The 21,416-nt window shown below is 38.9% G+C and overlaps 1 protein-coding gene across 20 annotated transcripts in view; it reads left to right on the top strand.

The window, feature by feature from the left end:
- The window catches only part of OTUD7A (OTU deubiquitinase 7A), a 150,083-nt gene extending 132,894 nt beyond the window's left edge, over window positions 1-17,189 (top strand). For 18 of the 20 annotated variants that reach the window (XM_083850982.1, XM_083850983.1, XM_083850979.1 and 15 more), the window contains 8 exons: window positions 29-130; window positions 1,666-1,793; window positions 3,036-3,148; window positions 5,104-5,231; window positions 6,789-6,938; window positions 13,225-13,339; window positions 13,562-13,646; window positions 15,561-17,189. In XM_083850982.1, coding sequence (XP_083707108.1) covers window positions 29-130; window positions 1,666-1,793; window positions 3,036-3,148; window positions 5,104-5,231; window positions 6,789-6,938; window positions 13,225-13,339; window positions 13,562-13,646; window positions 15,561-16,994 — 2,255 coding nt within the window. In that variant the 3' untranslated portion in view covers window positions 16,995-17,189. The remainder of the gene's footprint in view (window positions 1-28; window positions 131-1,665; window positions 1,794-3,035; window positions 3,149-5,103; window positions 5,232-6,788; window positions 6,939-13,224; window positions 13,340-13,561; window positions 13,647-15,560) is intronic. The other 2 variants (XM_083850989.1, XM_083850991.1) reach the window with 2 other exon arrangements.
- Window positions 17,190-21,416: the final 4,227 nt, after the last annotated feature.

The following is a 21,416-nucleotide window of genomic DNA, read 5'->3' on the forward strand; positions in this document are numbered from 1 at the left end:
ACCATTTTAACAGATGCTTTCTTTTCAGGGCGATTGAATTGGTGGTCCACAGTGTGTACAAGCTGCAAACGTCTTCTTCCCTTGGCGACAACAGGTGATGGAAACTGCCTCTTGCATGCTGCCTCTTTAGGTAAGGGAAAGTCTGCACATGGAACATCCTGCCAAAAAATATTTACCATTTTTCTCTATCCCCAGCAAGAGCTCCAAAACAAATGGAATGTAAAGACTTTAATTAAAAGCTTGGTTTTCGAGCAAAATTTCAAATTTTCAAATGTTGCTTACAGAATCGTTTGTTGTAGGCATGGCTGAGGGATGGCGGTATGAATTTCGTGAGGTAGTATCAGAAGTATAATTGGAACATTATCAAAAACATGTTATCATAAACACTAGTGATAGGCATTTTCCTTACATAGCACAACCTAACAGCACTGAAACAGACAAAATCCAGGTGCTTAAGCAGGGTTGTCCTCCTTGTGGGCAAGGAATTGCATTTGTTCTCCTTTGACTTTGTTAAACTGTTGTTTTGCTATCTTCAAGAATGCAATATCTAGTTATCCCTGTTCATTCCTTGGAGATCTTAACTCTGTGGAAAACAGTTTGAAGTGAATTAAAAATAATTTCCAGTTGATTAATGAAATATTAATACAAGATCTTTGAAGCCCTTCTTCAAATTTTATCAAATAAATAGAAACCTGTGAAGCCAAGAGCCTTTGATGTGCCTTCCATATCGTATCTATTATGAGGAAAAGTTTTTTGTTGCAGTTGCTAAAATCTTGTGCCAGCAGAACTCCAAAAGGTGACTTTTTCAAAAACACCGGGATTTTTAATCATTTGAAGAGACTGTTCTTTTGGAAAGTAGTAGTAGGAAAGTAGCTTTTGTTGTTTCCAGGGATCCTTTTATCTTTGCCCACTCCATTTTTTAGCTAGGAGGAATTGCATACTATTTACAGCAAATGTTAGGAGTGTTTTGACTTGCAAAGTTTGAAATAAGCATATTCAATGCCAGCAGCTGATAATACGGTAATTGAAACATGGCTGTCTATGGGCACATGTTTTGGTGAGAGCTCTGCTACTCAGTCATGATTACTACTCTCAACTATGTGAAGATACGTGAACTATCTTAAAACAAGATTGAAAGCCTGTGGCCTATTTTATTTTTAGACTTCCAATCATCTTGAATGTTTGCCTCTTTATTTGGATGTTGAAGCCAAAGGAAATTTGCCATCATGCTGTGTAAGAGTGGATGCCTGTGGGTGTCACGATCATCATCTGAGATGCACAAAAGTGCCTGTAGTTGTCATTAGCATTCTTGTGTCTGCAAGCTCTGTGGGCAACTACAGCTAGAACGAACCAGTGTGTTGAATATTCCATTCCTTGCAGCAAAGTTTAAGTTGCATGTAAGCATATATTGAAACAACTCAAATCCTTGGTCATTCCTTAAGCAAAGTTTAAACTTTGTTAGAATTTTCTCTTATTGTTCTGTGTATTATCTATATTGACTGGTTTGTTAAGGAAACTTTAATGAATTATTTGCTAAGGAGAATTTTAAATAATGTATAAGCTCTGCTGCTTTTGTGTATAGGGCAATATTAACTGTATTAGTACTTACTATTTCTGTTTCACTATAGCTCGTTTAAAACTGAGTGCCTTCTTGTGCTGCTTTAGGGATGTGGGGATTTCATGACCGAGACCTTGTTTTACGGAAAGCACTCTACACTATGATGAGAAGTGGAGCTGAAAGGGAAGCACTGAAAAGGAGATGGAGATGGCAACAGACCCAGCAAAATAAGGAGGTCTGTACAGTTCGAAATCAAACTTGTTAACATAATTTACTATTAAAAAAAAAAAAAAAGTGAAATTTGGTGTGAAAGTTTCAGTTGCCATCAAATTCCTTGCATTTCTATTTTGCATGGGGGAAGAGAGATGTATTTGTATTTAGAAATTTGAGCATCAGAATGCAAATGTATTTGTAGGTTTGTGGGCATAAATATGCACCGTTTGGTTCCTACAAAGGTCTAGGACGTGTTTGGAACCTGTAGAAAATTTTAGTCTGTAAAATACAATGTATAAATTAGCTATCACAAGCTTTATAAAATGAGTGGGTGAAATCTGCGAAAGAAAGAAAAAGAAAACCTCATTTAAGAAAGATTTCCTCAGAGTGATGAGCTAGCATTCCTAGAGCTGTGACCAACTATTTTGTGTGTGTGTGTATATATAAAACAATAATAAAATCATCTGTAGATTTGGCTTCACTGTTGATTAAAAGCTGTACTTCACCATGTGTTTTTTTTGGGAACTGCTTTTTTGGTTAAGGTTTTTGTTTAAGGTTAAAGAGAAAGTTGTTATGCATTTGTTTTTGTTTTATATGCGATGTTAATGGAGAGCTACTGGGCTGCTTTGCTCTCTGGAAAGCAGAGAGGAGGACCACCATATGTTTTCAGTGAAGCTTATACAAAATAATTAATACATTCTGTGGAAATATGAATAACGGCATCTCTGAATACAGCAGCAGTGGCTCTCCACAACCCTCACTGGTTGGTTGTGACTTGTTTGTAACCTGCTTTTTGTGGGCAGCAGTCAATGAGAATAGAGCTATGCTGTCATTGACTCAGCTACTTCAGGCTATGTGAAAACAAAGGGCACAGAAGCACTTCTTGGTCTGCCAAGGAGGGCTTTCCTAGCAGTGCCATGTATCGGGGAAGAAAGCGAAGCTCCAGAAATGGGCAGTAAAGCATGTTAACTGTGGTCATGGGTACAAGTAACCGCATCTCAAATAGTGAATCGTCAGCAGTGTGTTAGCTAGATCAGATCCACATCTTGAAATGTAATCCAGTATACAGTTAGTGTCTTAGATATTTTTTTAGTAAGTTAATATTCTTTCTGCCTGAATAGAAATGTTGAACAGTTAGTGGCCCAAGATAATAAATTGTATCATGTATGAAGCTTGAAAAAGTTGGTTGCAAATGCTACTACAGAATTCTGCTTAGATTTTGTACCAGCATAACAGTAAAATGGTGTTTCGTTCTCTCCCATAGTCAGGTTTGGTGTATACAGAAGAAGAATGGGAACGGGAGTGGAATGAACTGCTTAAGCTGGCATCAAGTGAGCCTCGCACACATTTAAGCAAAAATGGAGGCACTGGTGGTGGGTAAGTTTGGAGTATGACAAAATCTTTTCATTCTTGTCCTCAGTAGGAGAAAAGTACAAATGAACGATGCTTATAGGAGCATCAAACCACTTTTTCAACTGGTTGGGGCTTTTTTGGCATGGTAGAATGCCCTTATTGAAACTTTCCATTGTAATATTTTGGAATTTGATTCAGTTTTCTCATATAGTTACCGTGCTAATGTGAGGGTAATTCGCATCCAGAAATCCTTTTTTTGCTTTGTGGTTCAAACATAGAAAATCTTTAGAGATCTTTTTCAGGGGCAAGTTACCAAGTAACTCTTCACACTTCTACTTTCAACATGCTCTTAACCCTGAAACATACAGAAAGAAAAGCAAGTATTTTTGGTATTAAAACTAAAGGTTAAATGTTAGGATGCATTATGTTTTTATAGAGGAAGTAGAATGCTTCAGATAGAATTGGGATTGCTCAGTCTTTTCTTTTTCTTAAATATTGTGTACTTTATCAAATTCTTTTAGCAGGTAATTACTCCTTTTGGCTTCCTTGGAAATTTAGGACTATTTATGCTGGTTTGGACACAAAACAACGTATTGTCAGTTAAGAAATATTACCAGTTAATACTCTTATCTTGGAGAACTAGATGTGGAAAGGCATTTCCATATTTTTGCCATGTAAAAACTTTGCCATATGTAAAAACTTTGAAAAGAAAAACAACAAAGGTGGAAGACTCTTCAAGTGCTCAAATTGTCCTCATTAGATATTATGACAATTTTTTAATTCCTTCCAAGAATAGCACTTTTTTCTCTTTGTTTTAAATCGCTTGCTTGCTGTGAAGCTGCTTGAGTATTAATACTGTTTAGACCCTTGTAATACTACTGAGTAAGCCATTTATTTTAATCTACAAATGAAACACTACCTCTCTGCTTTCTGAAGTACTCTGCATCTGCGCCAGCTAGATTAAGAGAATGGAAAGACTCATTAATTTCAGAGGTAGTTGATCAGACCCATTAGAAGGCAAACTTAAAGAAAAAAATAAGGGTTCTCTGTAGTGCTGTCTTAACTGTTTGACTTTCATGCCCTGCAGTCCTGCCATATAAGATACTTGTGAGTTTTCAGAAATACAAAGCGCCACTGGCAAAACCACCTGGCCTTGTCTCACTTCACTACATGCTGATCTAGATTCCTTCTGTATTCTGTAAAGAAAAATGAAAATTTTCATCTCATCCTCGGGCAAATGCTTAAGTGGAAGGAACAATCCTACTTCCAGATGTGCTTATCTTCTTAAATTATTTATAGAGGTATTCAAGGTGAAATGCTTAGACTTCTCATTTCAGATGCCTAAAGGTAGGTGTAATTCATCCCATTGGGAAGGCTGACAGCAAAATGAATCTCCAGCTATTTAGACAGGTAACCTTCTCCATCTTACAAACAAACAAACTACATTTTGCTAATAATATAAAGGGAAAAAGTTCTGCTCACAACTTTCTAAGTTACATTCTTCCTACTCAGGTTGACATCAGTATTTCTTACATTGCCAAGATAACACACCTGTATTTTGTTTAGAGGAACTAGAAAAACAGTTATTTTCCCATTTTAGAGTCTCTCTGCCAAGGGTGTCACAAGAAATGATGTTGGTTTTTTTTGTGGTGGAAATAGCCTTACACCAGGAGTTTGACTAAGAATTACCTTTTTTTTGTTATTCCTGCTGGGCTACCAAACAATATCAGAAGATAATGAATTTTGATGAAACTACTTGATGAAACTACTAAACTCGTATGGAGTCTGCAAGTGAAAACGTTATCTCTGTTGCTGTTATTCTATTTCCAAAAATATATTTTACTTTTCCAATTTCTTCTGTTACCTGTTTCAGTAATTGGAATGCGTGCTTCAGAAGAGTAGGAATATAAATGACAAGGCAGAGGAAATAGCTGTTCCAGTGTGTTGGTTCACTAACATTTCAATTCTGTGTCTTCCAGAGTTGATAACTCAGAAGATCCAGTGTATGAGAGCTTAGAAGAGTTCCACGTTTTTGTCTTAGCCCATATTTTAAGAAGACCTATTGTTGTAGTTGCAGACACAATGTTACGAGACTCGGGGGGAGAAGGTAAGAGTTTTTCATTGGAACTTTATATACCTATGTAAATTAAAGCAGTCATAAGCTTTCACACACAAAAAAGGACCTAGATGTAACATATCTGAGTATTTATATGGTAGCTGCTGCCTTTTTCTGAAAGAGCAAAATGGTATTTGACCTAGTGCTGTTAGATCAAAGTAGAAAATACAAGATAATTATATAAGTCTCACAGAAAATCTGTTTATCCTAGTTACTTCCTGTTAACATAATAACCAAGGAATTACAGAACACAATACATTTCTTACTGGGCTAGGCTAACAAGGTTCTAATTTTGCTGTGTTATTTTGGTTCCACATAAAACTCTGCATAAATTAATATAATTTGATATAGAAAAATTGAATTTTGAAGGTGTATATCTTGTTGTTGTTGTTTTTTTTTTACTAACTTCTTTGCCAGTCTCTCATTCAAAAGTTTCAGAATGTTTTATTCAGTTTACACATGTGAGCATTCAAATGTTAGATTCATATGTGGAGCCACTTGGTCAGCTGTCTGAGCAGAGCAGCAATGATTAATCTCTCACTTTTTACCATGAACTAATTGATGATAGTATGTTGCCTAAGTAAAAGGGAATTATAAACACATGAATGAGTTTACAGAAATTTACTTGTACAGAAAAATGCTGAGTAATCCCAGATTCCTTCAAATTTTGAACTACAAGTAATGGTTGTATGATTGCTATCTGCTGTAACAGAGTCAATCACTATTACTTAACTTTCTCATAATTTTTCTTATCCCAGTTTTCTCCACTCGCTCAGTTTTTTCTACTTGACCCAATCTGATTTTCACAATAATCCCAATGTTCTTCTCATTGCTGGCCTCATGGACCAGATGATCAAATTATCCCAGTTTAACTGTTGTATGTATAAAGTATAGGTTTTCAAAAAGACTAATAACCTCGTCAAATTTGGACAGACTCACTCAAATGTAGACTTCTACCTCAGAGACAATACTATTCACCGTCCCAAAGTCTGAACACAGCAGACCTGTTCAAAGAAAAAGTCTCTAGAAAAACCAGTGTGTTGTTTGCATACATTTTTTCCTTATGCTCACTTTGGAAATGCTTCAGCAATATGGGTTCATATTTTCACAGCAAAAGGAAAAATAATTGGTTAGAAACAAGCATGTTGAGAGAATTTTTCTGCCCAAATGTGCTGTTTCTTCCCATAATTATATAAAACCAAGTGTGGAATCTTTCAAAGGAGAGAGCTTTGCCCTTAGAGATGCAGCAAACACTTAAGAATCAAGATTTTGTTAAAAGACCGTAATATCTTTCCTAATGAACAATTGCATTAAGGAAAATATATGTGAGGGTGCAATAGTTTCATTATTGTTCTTAGTGTATTTCCAGACAGTTTTATCATGAAAATTTACCTGTTGTTATGACTGTTTCCCAAATTGATTTCTCCACTTCTCTGCTGTTCTCCTGGAGCTCTGAAAATGATGTAGCACAACTGTTACACAATAGAATTAACATAAGTGTTTGTTCTTTGACATAGTTTAAAATAATAATCTAATTTTTCTTTCCAGCATTTGCACCTATACCATTTGGAGGAATTTATTTGCCACTTGAAGTTCTACCCAACAGATGTCATTGCTCACCTCTTGTTCTAGCCTACGATCAGGCACATTTCTCTGCTCTTGTTTCCATGGAACAAAAAGATCAACAGAGAGAACAAGGTATGCTTATAAACACAGCAACTCAAAAGTATGTATTGAACACAATGCACAAAGTACTTTCATCTACCTGTAAGTGTATTTGTCTATCAGAGAGGAAGCAATGTCCACTAAATTTTATTGACACATTCTTAGAAGTCTAAACCTAAGTGGTTTAAACCGGGAGCCAAGAACCCTTCACTTATAATCCTTGAACTATCACTGTCTACAAGGAAGTCCACAGGAAAGTAGACCTACAGTAAATTTGGGCCATATTAATGGCTTTCCTAGTCAGAGCGTTTGGTCATTGAATGCTGCTGCCAGGTGTTGTCAGTGAAGGCCTGATGTAGGTTCAAAATAAGAAGAAATGTCCTTGTTTAAAAAAGAAACAACAAAGGAAAAAACTCATCTCTGCCAGGGTTTGTGGAACATTATGGTCATGCTATAGTTATTTCAATTACTGCCTATTTATGCTTTCACAGATTGCTTTAATGTTCTAATGGCTTTTTTTTTTTTATTGTTAGCATGCAGGCTATTTAGGTTAGGGCTAACTTAGGTGTGCTTACTCAAACTGTTGTCATCGTTGTACATAAGCAGGGGCTTGTTCTCTCAGAGACATCATTGTGCTTACCTTTTTTGTGTTCTTCAAATACATGTTAAATTATTTTTCTCAAGCTTGTATACCATAATAATCTTTATCAGCAGTAAGATTTCTTTTAGCTAGGTACACCTTAGGAAAACTACATATAAATTATTAGCATAATAGTAATTATACTATAAATAATACAGTAATTATACTATAAAACTCTGTTTTGGTAACCTTCTGTCATTGTGGCATCTTCTAAGTGATGTGATTGACAAAAGACAGTGAAGAAGGCTACTGCTCAGTGCATTCAGCGGTAAATCTAGTATTACAAGCCACATATTCCTGTTAATGATACACAATAAGATCTTTGGTAACGAGGTCACATATTTGATTTCTACCACAAATACTAGCAGTAAATATTGTAAATACTATTAAATATTCTTCTTGTGGTTAGAAACTTTCTATGTGCGTTTCCTGCACTCGTAGTCATAAAGGAAAGGTGCTAGAAGAGAAAAAGCTACCAAATATCCAGTACAGCATCAGTAACATCAAGTATTGGCTTTGTTTATATATAAGTTCATTGTGGTTAATTACAAGGTCTGTTGAATCAAAATATATTTGCTTTGTATGATCAGATTTTACACGTTTTTACTTCAGGGCCTTGAATGCACAGGCTTCAATTCTGTGGAGCAGCAAAGCACTTGGTATTAAATCTGGGATGAAGGGAATGCTTTAGCTTTCAGCTGCAAAGCTTGTTGCTGTTAGAGACTGCTAACAGCTAACACAGCATTACTGTTGTTCTTCAAATGCTCTGACAGGAAATAGATTGGCACAAGGATGCTCTAATAATGCCCATTTCTTGTGTCTTGCCAACACAGAGATTTTGGCAGCTTTGGCATAGAGGAAGGGAGAGCCACAACAGTAGGGGTCAGAATAGGATGGCACAGGTGCCACAGTACATGGCCAGATTTTGACCTGCCAGAATGCAGCTGAGAGTGTAGAGCTATGACTTCTTGAAAGGAAGTAAGTCTCTGACAACCTGGTCATTCATAACTTAGGGTCATAATATTTATACTCTTAACATCCAATCAAAAACCTGTAAATACTTTTATATTCATATTCAGGCTGTTTGTACAGGTGTTTTATAGCTTTGATTATGGAAGATAAAGACTGGTTCTTAGCTTCCCCTAAGACTGCTTCATTGAAGGTAGAGCCTCCCACACTCCCACCCTTTGTCAGCCTGCCAGCAGTGAAACAGCTCCCCACTGCCAGGTTGCAATAACAAGTGTGAGAGTCCTGACAGTGGTTTTTAACAGCAGTACGTCATCATCTGCATCAGCATTTTGCTTTACTAGGGTTTTGAGAAATGCTTAGTGTTCTTTTTTTAAAGAAGAAGAAGAATGCCATTTTCATGCCAATGAAAATGAGTGCTAGGAAACCCTGTGACTTCACAGCATGGAAAGCAACGCACCAAACTTACGAATGGCATGGAAGTCCTCAGTGTGTGTCTTAAAACTGACGTGGGCGAAATCATCATTGTTACTTTTGACATATCCCATCTGTTAGCACTAGGACTAATCTCCATCCTTTACTGGATGCGAGGGGAAACCTAGTTACTAAGGATGAGGAAAAGGCTGAGGTGCTTAATGCCGCCTTTGCCTCAGTCTTTAGCGGCAATACCGGTTGTTTTCTGGATACCCAGTGCCTTGAGCTGGTGGAAGGGGATGTGGCCTTCGCTATCCATGAGGAAATCGTTGGCGACCTGCTACGGAGCTTGGATGTGCGGAAGTCGATGGGGCCAGATGGGATGCACCCAAGGGTACTGAAAGAACTGGCGGAGGAGCTGGCCGAGCCGCTTTCCATCATTTATCGGCAGTCCTGGCTATCGGGGGAGGTCCCAGTTGACTGGCGGCTAGCCAATGTGATGCCCATCTATAAGAAGGGCCGGAGGGCAGACCCGGGGAACTATAGGCCTGTCAGTTTGACCTCAGTGCCAGGAAAGCTCATGGAGCAGATTATCTTGAGGGTCATCACGCGGCACTTGCAGGGCAAGCAGGCGATCAGGCCCAGTCAGCATGGGTTTATGAAAGGCAGGTCCTGCTTGACAAACCTGATCTCCTTCTATGACCAAGTGACGCGCTTGGTGGATGAGGGAAAGGCTGTGGATGTGGTTTACCTTGACCTCAGTAAAGCTTTTGACACCGTTCCCCACAACATTCTCCTCAAGAAACTGGCTGCTCGGGGCTTGGACTGGCGTACGCTTCGTTGGGTTAGAAACTGGCTGGATAGCCGGGCCCAGAGAGTTGTGGTGAATGGAGTCAAATCCGGTTGGAGGCTGGTTACTAGTGGAGTCCCCCAGGGCTCGGTACTGGGGCCGGTCCTCTTTAATATCTTTATCGATGACCTGGATGAGGGCGTCCAGTGCACCCTCAGTAAGTTTGCAGATGACACCAAGCTAAGTGCGTGTGTCGATCTGCTCGAGGGCAGGAAGGCTCTGCAGGAGGATCTGGATAGGCTGGAGCGATGGGCTGAGGTCAACTGTATGAAGTTCAACAAGGCCAAGTGCCGGGTCCTGCACCTGGGGCGCAACAACCCCAAGCAGAGCTACAGGCTGGGAGATGAGTGGCTGGAAAGCTGCCTGGCCGAGAAGGACCTGGGAGTATTGGTTGATAGTCGGCTGAATATGAGCCAGCAGTGTGCCCAGGTGGCCAAGAAGGCCAACAGCATCCTGGCTTGTATAAGAAGCAGTGTGGCCAGCAGGTCTAGGGAAGTGATTGTGTCCCTGTACTCGGCTCTGGTGAGGCCGCACCTCGAGTACTGTGTTCAGTTTTGGGCCCCTCGCTACAGGAAGGACATGGAGGTGCTCGAGTGAGTCCAGAGAAGGGCGACCAAGCTGGTGAGGGGTCTGGAGAACAAGTCTTACGAGGAGCGGCTGAGGGAGCTGGGGTTGTTCAGCCTGGAGAAGAGGAGGCTCAGGGGCGACCTTATCGCTCTCTATAGTTACCTTAAAGGAGGCTGTAAAGAGGTGGGGGTTGGTCTGTTCTCCTACGTGCCTGGTGACAGGATGAGGGGGAATGGGCGAAAGTTGCGACAGGGGAGTTTTAGGTTGGATGTTAGGAAGTACTTCTTTACCGAAAGGGTTATTAAGCATTCGAACGGGCTGCCCAGGGAGGTGGTGGAGTCACCATCCCTGGAGGTCTTTAAAAGACGTTTAGATGTAGAGCTTAGTGATATGGTTTAGTGGAGTACTTAGTGTTAGGTCGGAGGTTGGACTCGATGATCTTGAGGTCTCTTCCAACCTAGAAATCTGTGATACTGTGATACTGTGACTTTAAAATTTTAAATTTTGGAATTTTAAAACTCCAACATTACTTTAGAAGATACCTTTTGCAGGAAGACGATAGTGTGTCATACCAACCTCGAACTACCCATAAGAATGAGTATATGGCTTCTATTCAACTCAGAGTTTGAGAAATTTAGTTAACATAAATTCCTGTGCAAAGATGGAGACTGTGGTGTCATAACATGTAAATAAGATAAGTGACACTTTATAGGCAATCACATCTAAGCTTTGTTTTGTACTTAGAAATTAAGGTTTTAATAAAATTTATTATCAGTAAGCATTTTAAAAAGTGTATTTTTAGCATCATTTAGCTATTAGAAACAGCTAGCTTTAAAAAGGATTCCTTTAAAATTTGTTTATGCAAATTATTAATTATTGAACTACATGAAAACTAATTAGTATTATGCTGTCAGAAAAGAAAATCAAATTGACTTTCAAAGGTTTTCATTTCAAAGAGGCAATTACACTCTGTGGCAGTTCTTAGGTCCAAGCTTGCCCCACAACCTGCCCCAGGATCACGCTCCTGGTTCTCTACCAGCCTGTACCCATGTGGCCAGGTGCTACCAGAAGGGCCCTGCCAGGCTGTAAGCTTACCATGCAGCGCTTTCCTTAGTTGCCTTCTTCCTTTAGGTTGTTGATACATTGCATTGTGAGGTCATTGGTAAATCCAGTCAGTACCTTCTCTCTGTATAATTAAGTTAATTGGCAGAATATCCGATTCCCTTTAGAAACACCATCAGTTAATTGTGTTCTCAGTTATTCTCTCCCTTTTTGCTGCAAAAACTCCACTGAATGCAGTAGGGTAAGCCCTCAGATTTACACCAATAAGTGTTAATAAAAATGATTCAATTCCCACCCCTGCTCTACCTTTATGTTCTTGTGCTTCGACGGCGAGCTTTACAGTGTATTTTGCACTGTATAGAGTTGGACTCTGTTATTCCCATTGAGTTTCCTTTGGAGCTAAATTGCCTTACAGTATTCACTTCTGTGCTTGCATTTTAAAGGAATATGGGCAGCTATAGTTGATGAATCTCCAGCTGTTCTATACTGTATTTGCAGTTAGTTAATAGGGGGAAAATATTTCAGAAATTACTTACTATAAGCAGTAGGGGGCAACGTTTCCCTGACACTTGTAGAGTTTTGACTTCGTTATCCAAGCTGCAGAGAAGATGAAAAACAAGCATATTTTCTGCAGTTGTTGTGAAGCTGCCTGAATCTAATACTGACTTCACCATGTTAATCAAAAATGCAGATTATATTTCCTGCATGTTGCTAGGGGAGGAGCAATACTTAACCAAAAATACTGTGCCTTTGTTTTTGACAACATATATTTTCTGAAATGCAGGAAATACTGTAAGCAACATATAACCAGTAAGTGCAATAAACTTTCAGTAATCACTGCCATGCTGTTGGGTGATTTCTCCCTGTTTCTTTGCTGCTTGGCTTGGCTGGAATGACTACCCAGGCAAAGTCCTTAAGGCCTGTGGTATAGAAAATTAAATTCCTTCATTGGTTGTCAGAGGAACAGCAGTGACCTGCATCGTGCTGAGGATCCGCCCCAGTCCCTCAACAGCTTTAAGTGTGTTTTCTAATGAAATGGAAGCAAATTGCTGGCTTTAATTAAAGCTGACAATGCTTTTCTCTTAGTTTATTGGTGATGAATGATAGACACTCTGTAAAACCAGCCTGCAGTCCCTGCATGCTGAGTATAAAGCAGAGTCATTAAGATATGTCAAAAGGCAGAGAGCTATAGCAGAGGCAAGAGAACAGAACCGCTAAAACACCCAGACAGTAATGCTGGGATATAACAGCGGTAATGGTCCTAACACCACACGCAAGACAGGTCTTAAACTGACCTCTTAGCCTATCTATATGCTGATCTTTGCTCTTCAATTACACTAATTCACAGTTTGAGTCCAAAAGCCCTGTAACTACTTTTTGCTTTGTCACATAATGCTGCTATCTTTATTTCTTTGACAGTGGAAAACCAAACGGTACTAACTTGAAAGGCAAAATAATTAACATGTGTGTGCATTTGTGTGAGAGGCAGGCCAGGCAGAATATTTCAACATTTTATTGCTTTGTACTGTTCTAATGTTTTGTCTCCAGGAAATGTTTATTGTGCATTACAAAATGGCAATGTTGTTCTCCCAGAGGTCTCCCCTCCTCCACTGGTGACTATCCTTCATGCCAGCAGCGATCAGTGTATTACGCCCTCCCTCCCCTCTTTATCACGCAAGCATCTAAATACAGATGAGACAATTCTGCAGCACATTTGATTTCTGGCCTTTTTCTTTACCCTTCTTATTTGTAAGTGCTTTTCACAGCTAAGTCTTTTGTTTGTTCCTTCCCCTCCAATATTTGTTTCTTCTCTACTTCAGCGGTGATCCCCCTGACTGACTCTGAACACAAGCTACTGCCTTTGCACTTTGCGGTCGATCCTGGGAAAGACTGGGAGTGGGGAAAAGATGACAATGATAACACCAGACTGGCCAAGTAAGACCTTTCTGTAACTTCAGTATTAAGCAGTAAAATGTCTTGAACCATACCTGATCTAAGTATTGAGAGAACTGCTAACAGAGAGGGCTTTGTTCACGTCTTCTGGTTGCGTGGGAGGCCGCTGTTACGCTGAGCAGTGTGGCCTCTCCCTGTGAAGAAGTATTGCTTTCTCTTTTGGGGTGTTTTTGACTGTTTGTTCCCTTCTGTTTTCATCTGTAGTTTGATTCTGTCTCTTGAGGCAAAGCTTAATCTTCTGCACAGCTATATGAATGTAACATGGATACGCATACCATCTGAGACACGGGTAAGGTAAACTTTTCCTTAATTTAAACCAAATAAGTGATAACGAGACACAATAGGGTGTTGTGTGGAGTAGGCTGCATGGACTGGCCAGCTGCCTAGAACCACCTAGTGTCCTAGCAGCGGAGACAAGTCACTTGTGGCATGCTGTCACTGCCATCTGGCTTGCAGCTTTTCTAGGTTTTTGTTTTTAAAACAGTTACTTGCACATTTTTGCAACTCGTATTTCTGTTCTGAAGTGTATTCTCTAGCTTTATCTTTCTTTTATTTATTTCAGTATTTCAGAAGAACCTTAAAACAGACCTTCTCTCAGCAGATTTCTCAGAACTTTGGCTTGCTCTCCTGGTGCCACTGTTAGGTCACCAGTCCCTTGTCCTTTCTGTTTTTGAGAACAGATTTGGACCCCTGGACAGCTCCCAGTTTAGAGTGGCTGACAAAGGGCCACAGACTGGCACTGAACTAGAGCCTGGTTCTTTCAGAAGACTGCTTTAGAACTGTGCCCAGCTGGCACCTTGTCAGCTGCAAATTTCTCTGCAAATTATATTGAATAGATTGAGGGGTTAGTCTAGAGGCAAAAGGTTGCTAGGAGAGGATGGAGGTGATTTAGACAGCCTACACAGATGGTATTTGAAAGGAGGAACACAACACAAAAGGAGACAGGATTTAACAAGCTGCAGGAAGGGAAAAAATCCATTTTTCTACAGTTTCTACCACATGAGAAAAAGGAGAGGCAAAATGGTCCTGTAATTGTAAGCTGTGAACCTGAAACCTGTGGGACCTGGGTTACCTCTCCCTGCTTCAGATTTGCCACGTGAGCATGGGCAAGTCACTTCAGCATTCATTTCCTCCTTTGCCAAGTGACAGCTCTGCTCCCAGCTGGCTGATGAGGTGCTCAGGGATTCTAAAGAAACGACATGTAAGCACTCAGGGACAAGAAACAGGTGTGCATTTCTGTAGTGGAAATAAATACATCTCCAGAGCTATTCTACATCATTATGTTTTGTATGCATGTTTTGAATTTAACTTCAGCAGATTATAGCTTCATAATGTTTGAATGCAAGACTAAGTTTTGCAGACTAAATAAATGCAGCCAAATTTTAAAGTTCTTAGGATCCTTGTAACTGCATTTTCAAGAAAGATGCTCTATCACCTTACCTAAAATGTAACTTGGAACTCACACTCCTTGCATCAGTTTTATCTGCATTGTATTTCCAGTAAGAACAAATAGTAGATATAGAACAAACAGACATTTCATTGTATTCTTCAGTGCATTTGCTTAAGTTTAATAGTTAACATGTCAGGCAAGTTGTTTAGCTCTGAGGCATTGTAACTTCAATTTTCATGCACAGGAACCTGAACGTTAATTTAAATAAGTTGTTTTGTGAACACTGTGAATTTTGAAATGTTACTGCAGACAGGTTTGTGTGCTGCATCCCCCTTGCAGCTTTCGTCAGAACCTCACTTCCTTCCCATCACAGTGGTATCAGTTTCTTTCTAGGCTGTCTCCCACCTGGCTGAGAGGCAGCAAGTATTGAGGATGCTTCCAGTGCAGTGGCTGGGCCCTGTACACTGGCCAGCCGCTCAGCTAGTCAATGCAACCAGGGAAGCTGAGCTGCAGACCCCTTGACAGGAGCACTAACTTGCCTCTCTCCATTATTCAGACGCTGATTTTCACAGAACGTCTGGCTGACTGACCTCTACTCTACAAATGTGCTTGAAATGAGCCAGGATTGTAGGATCAAGCAAGATAGATAGCACAGCCAAATAAGTGAAGAAACCAGTCTGAAATATCAGTGTGTAAATTAAAAAGTAGGCTTTTAAAATCAATGTCAAACTCAATATTAGATTTGTCTTTTTTGCACCAAGTCCCTATATGAAACTGATTTTGCTGTATCTAATTATAGTTAATTTTCCATAGCAGGCCCCTTTGGCTCAACCAGAATCCCCTACAGCTTCAGCTGGGGAAGATGTTCAGTCTCTGGCTGACTCAATGGACTCGGACCGAGATTCCATCTGTAGTAATTCCAATGGCAATAATGGCAAAAACAGTAAAGAAAAAGAAAAGGACAAACAGAGGAAGGATAAAGACAAAAACAGGACGGATTCAGTTGCCAATAAAATAGGAAGCCTCAGTAAAAGTCTGGGAATTAAACTGAAAAAGAATATGGGTGGTCTTGGAGGCCTGGTGCATGGCAAAATGAGCAGGGCAAATTCAGGGAATGGGAAAAATGGTGACACCGTAGAGAAAGTAAAAGAGAAGAAGTCTAAGTCTCGAAAAGGGAGCAAAGAGGAATCTGGACAGTCTGCAAGCACTTCTCCATCTGAAAAGACTACTCCATCTCCTACTGACAGAGCTAGCAACTCACCCATTGAAAAGATGAACACTAAATCTTTCTCCGACAAGCAGTCTGACCCATGGAAGTACAGCACTGATGTGAAACTCAGCCTCAATATTTTGAGAGCTGCCATGCAGGGTGAACGGAAGTTTATTTTTGCTGGCCTTCTTTTGACCAGCCATAGGCATCAGTTCCACGAGGAGATGATAGGTTATTACCTGACCAGCGCACAGGAGCGTTTCAATGCAGAGCAGGAACAGAAAAGAAAGGATGCTGAGAAAAAGGCTGCACTGAATGGGTCATCTAACAAGAAACTGGAGCCAGAAGCGTATTCAAAAGAGAAGTTAGAAGCATCTCCTCAGGATAGGGCATCTCCTGTCTTGCCTCAAAGCCATACAACTCAACTGGTTTTAAAATTTAAAGATCGCACTAGTCCCACTCCTGGGTCATTTTCTTCACCTAGCAATGGTGCTAAGAGAAGCGGCCCCATCCCAGTCTCTGCCCACTATAGCCATACACCACCTGTTCAAAGGCAAAGTGTCATCCATTTGCATGATGTCAACTCCAAGCCATCGAGCTTCCAAGATGATACCTACAAGCCAGTTGTTGGCACCTTAAAAACCTGTGCCACGTACCCCCAGCAGAACAGATCCCTGTCTTCTCAAAGCTACAGCCCAGCCCGGATATCTGGAATCCGTACGGTGAACACAGTGGAATCACTGAGCTATGCCATGCCTACTGAACACAAGTCTCAGACATACACAAATGGATTCAATACCGGTGATATTAGAGACTGCTTAGAATATGCTGATGAGGATGCTCCTCAGACCTGGTTGAACAATGATAAAAATCAAGGCAGAAGCACAGTTTGCCCAATATATCCCATCCAGCAGAACCGCTGTAAGAAGGATAACTGTTCCTTTTATGGTCGTCCTGAGACTGAAAATTACTGTTCATACTGCTACAAAGAAGAGTTGAAGCGCAGGGAGAGAGAAAGCAAGGGACACAGGCATTGAGGATTCTTCTGTGACTATTTAGTTTTATCATTTTCTTACTTACAAAGTAAACAGTGTTGAATTGCAGTAAAAGGAATCCTTACAAAAAGAATAAAGGATTGATGAGTAAATTAGTGTCTAGCTTTTCGCTTTTCCGGGGCAATGAGGAAATAATAGGATTAATTTATCATAAAAAAATATATATATATTATTTTCCATTTTGTCAGTGTCTTTTTTACATATAAATGGTAAGCTGAAGGGTTGTTTACTTCTTTGTCAGTGCTGTGTATATGTTTGGTCAAAAATTTACTAATGGTGCCTGAATTTACACTGACATCACTCAGGTAGTAGTATGATAGGGGAAAGTCATAATACTGGAGATGTGGTGTTGCAATAGGGTAGTATCTGCCTTGTAAACATTTGAAATTCTATAGCGATTATGAGAGTATTTTTTTCCTCAGTAAAAGGTAAATTTTTAATAGCTTTTTTTTTTCAGGAGGATAGTGGTTTTTGCATAATGCACATTTTTAATATGGCAGCATATTGCATTAATACTAAGGTTTGTACTTTAGTCTGAAATTTTAGTCTGGAACGATTCTAGGAAACTGGAAGTGAAAGCTCTGAATTCATGAAGGCTGTAGCTTTTCCTAATTTTAAGTTCTTACCAGTTATTTCTATGTTTCCATGAAAAAGTAGATTTGAGCCATTTTTATTTCTACTGATATTTTAAACAAGTTTTGTAAAAAATACATTATGACCTGCAAGACTTCACTTCCTAAAAAAACAAAACAAAAAAACCCTACACATAGGATGGTTTTGGGCACTGGAATCTCAGTACTATTTTCATTGTTGTTAAAATTGGAAGAAATATTAAAATAAAAAAATTGAGATTTGAAAAATTTGATGGCTAGCTAGGAAATTTAGGATTAGTTTAGTGCTGAATGAACTGCTTGTCCAAACAAATGTATCGCATCAGTGGATTCCCTTAACCATTATATGAGTTTAATCATTATTTATTCCTTTTCCAACATCGTTGTTTGTTAGTCATTGCAGACATTACTTCTGAGCATTTGTTGACGACACATGACTCTACCTGTTGTTTTAGTCTTCTCCTGCAGTGAGTTCTTCATCTGCCAGGAGGTTCCAAGATGGCTATAAAGTACCTCCAAGTATGATCCTCCTAGTGCAGATTTGCACAAATCTGAAATCCAAATATTTATGTAAGTTTTTGGAGTACCTTTGAAAATAAAACTTTGTTCATAGAAACATTTCTGTAAAACGCACCAGAAATAATGTTAAAGTAGATGTATGAAATTAGCAAGTCTTCCTGATAATAGCATATGCAGTTTTTATACCCCTCTACTGCCTACTGGCAGAATGTAATAAGAAGATACACTTGAAAGCAACGGTTCATCTACTGTCTACCTATGTTTTTTTGAGAAAGATCTCATTTTCCACAAATAAGTGAAGTGTTGCCTTCAAGACTGCTTGCTCTGCCAACTAAATGTGCAGAACATGAGTTTTACCTTACGTATTATGGAATAGCACTTCTCTGGCCTGCACAAAAGAGATTCTTTCCCAGGAATCATTTCTCATTCTTTTCTGCTAATTTTTATTCTTGGCATGGGTGATACCATTTGACTTGTGTCCAGTTATTGTTAGTTAGTCTTGAAGCTAGGTGTGAAGTAGTCTGTGAAACATGATGCACAATCTAATATTGATGCTTACTTGCTTTCAGGAAAAGCACATAGGTGTTTGGTAATGTCCCACAGAAATATGTGAACCTGATCATATGCTTAAAATTGACCACGTTTAGGTTTTCTGCTGGATGGGAGATTTAAAGAATGCTTTCAAAATAAGTCTGCTGGCCACTTCTAAAAAGTCCTAAAAGCTGTACCATGAATCCAGACCTGTACTTCATATTTCTTGTAGTATAGCAAGCATACACTGGATGTCACTGAATTTGCAGTCATTCATAAAAGGGCAATTTCGGTGAGCTTAATGAAAAGTTAAAACTCCATGTGACTTCTTTGCTTAAGGTAAGCATATTCTAAATCCCATGTCTCTGGTTGTAAACACTGGTAAGCAGTGTCCTTTTTTGGTTAACTGTTGTGATTACATGCAAATTCTCATTGCCAAAGAAATCTGTGATTTCAGATTATGTTAAAGCAAGTCAGATTATGTTAAATCAAACATCATATTTGATTGTGTTTGCTGCTGAGATGGATAAAATTGACAGGATAAAACTTCATCAAATGAAGAAATATTCAGGTATTTAGGAATTCTTAGATCATCAGAGTAGCAGTAGCATTTGATACTCGGAGAAATGCTTCTATGTGAAGTTGTGCTTAAGAAGTATTACATTAGCAGCAAACTCCACCAGCCCGTGTATCTGAGTCAGTTGTATCCCTTTCTGAATGAGGAGAAAAATAACAGCACATATGTAAAAGCAAGAAATTACCATGAGAATTTGCTGGTTCCCATTTGTCAAAGGGTTGTTTCTATAGTATGTTTTAAAGATGTACTATTCCCAAAACAAATAAGTATGCAGAAGGCTAATATTTAGATTATGACTCGCTTCTAAATTACTGAATAGAGATTGTGACTGTATGTTAGATTACTTTGAGAAACTAATTGGTCCTCTGAATAACAATAGGCTTTTCTATAAAGGATAGTGTTTACTCTCATCCTTAGTCACTCAAGTATTTCCATAAGTATTAACCACTACTGTTTGCTCATTTAAAAAAATATTTACGTGATGTAATGATAGAACACTTTTTAGTTGTGCCAGTTTTCTCAGAGTCCTTTTCTTGATAACTCTTTATAAAAAAAATTGCTTAATATTCCTGCTTGCTTTGAGAACTCTTTTCAAATATCCCACAATTTTCTTGTCTTGTAACATCTGTTGCGGGCCTAACAGGCAATTTTTTCAGTTAAAATCTTACCTGTTTTTCCTCAATTGTTTCCCTCCCCCCCACCCCACCCCCCCCCCGAGTTATTGTGATGATAATGATGATGATTATTATTATTTTAAATTCTGAGCAGATGCATCTCTATTTGTGTCAGTTTTCTAACAGGCACACCATATTAGGAATTAAATAGTCCAGATATGCAGAAACAGTTTCCTTCTGAAGGAAGTGAGTGTCCCATTAAAAGCAGACTATAGTTATAAAAGGTGTATCTTCTACCTGTTTTTTTTCAGAGATAATTCCCAACTTTGTGAGTTGTATTCACCAGCCTTGAAAGAAATCATGCCATTCCTTATCTGGCTGTGAGAAAGCATAATCTTCAAATGTATTTTTGCTCTTGTACTACATAGCTAACCTTTGACTGCTCTTCTGTGTCAATTTTTCTTATGTTGAAAACGTATCAGTGAGTCCATCTCCATGCCTGATCTACCCCCTGTACCTTTAGAGTTACCAATTTGCCCAAGCTGTACAGAAGTCACTTTTGGTTTTGGAGACCCTGTTCATGTCTTCTGTTAGCTCAAGTGGCTGCAATGCACATGCTTATTTTTGCAATTGTGTGTGCTTTTTTTTTTTTCCTCCTTGATAGTCATTCAGCACTATCACTGTTACCAGATTCCAAATAACAGACTAAATCCTGGGTATGCTATGCCTTCCCAGAATAGATACAAAATCACTAGGAGATATTTAGGTTGGAGGAAGCTAGAATTTTTCAAATGTGTGTGCATGCAATTTTTCTACTTTAAAAAATCTTTAAACCTATTATGCAAACTTTTTTTTCATGCAAACTTTTTTTTTACTTTGTTCTTGAACTTGACTGCAAAGGTCTGCTCATAACAGAGGAGGCTTCTAATACATAATGTGTTTCAGTCACACTGTATATTAAAGTTTCATTTAAAATGCTTTATAAAGAGTTAATAAATCCATTGCCAGACTTTACAAGTATTTTTTCAGATGTGGGTATCACTTGTAAGTGGCTAACAAGCAGCTCATTCAGAAGAAGGTGGCATAGATTATCAAAAACAACTTAAGATGTTTTGGATTTTAAAATGATTGATTAACCTTTTGCTAATATAGTTCTTTAGGCTTTATAAATGCAATGGAATATAGTGTGTGACCCAGCTTTCTTTTTAGCACTTGGTCCTTTCTTCCTAAGTCAAAGATAGCATAAGAAGAATCAGTTAAAGAAAGATGCTATATTTGGAAGGTTTTGTGTTGATTATTTCTTAATAAGTCTAAATAGGCCAAGTGAAGTCTTCAGAGTCGTCTTTTCTAAAACTGCAAAACTCATGAGATGAGCAGTAGTACTTGATACAGAAAGCATTGAGGAGAGATGCTTAACATGGATTTGTGCACCATTTGACTGCAGATCAAAGCAGTCTGCTGAGGCAATATCCGTCCTTGTACATACAGGCATATTCAGGGTAATCTACTTCTCTTGTGATGATGAATGTGTAGATATCAAAAAATGCACAGC

The sequence above is a fragment of the Anser anser genome, assembly GCF_964211835.1.
Source record: "Anser anser genome assembly, chromosome: 10".
Classification (NCBI taxonomy): domain Eukaryota; kingdom Metazoa; phylum Chordata; class Aves; order Anseriformes; family Anatidae; genus Anser; species Anser anser.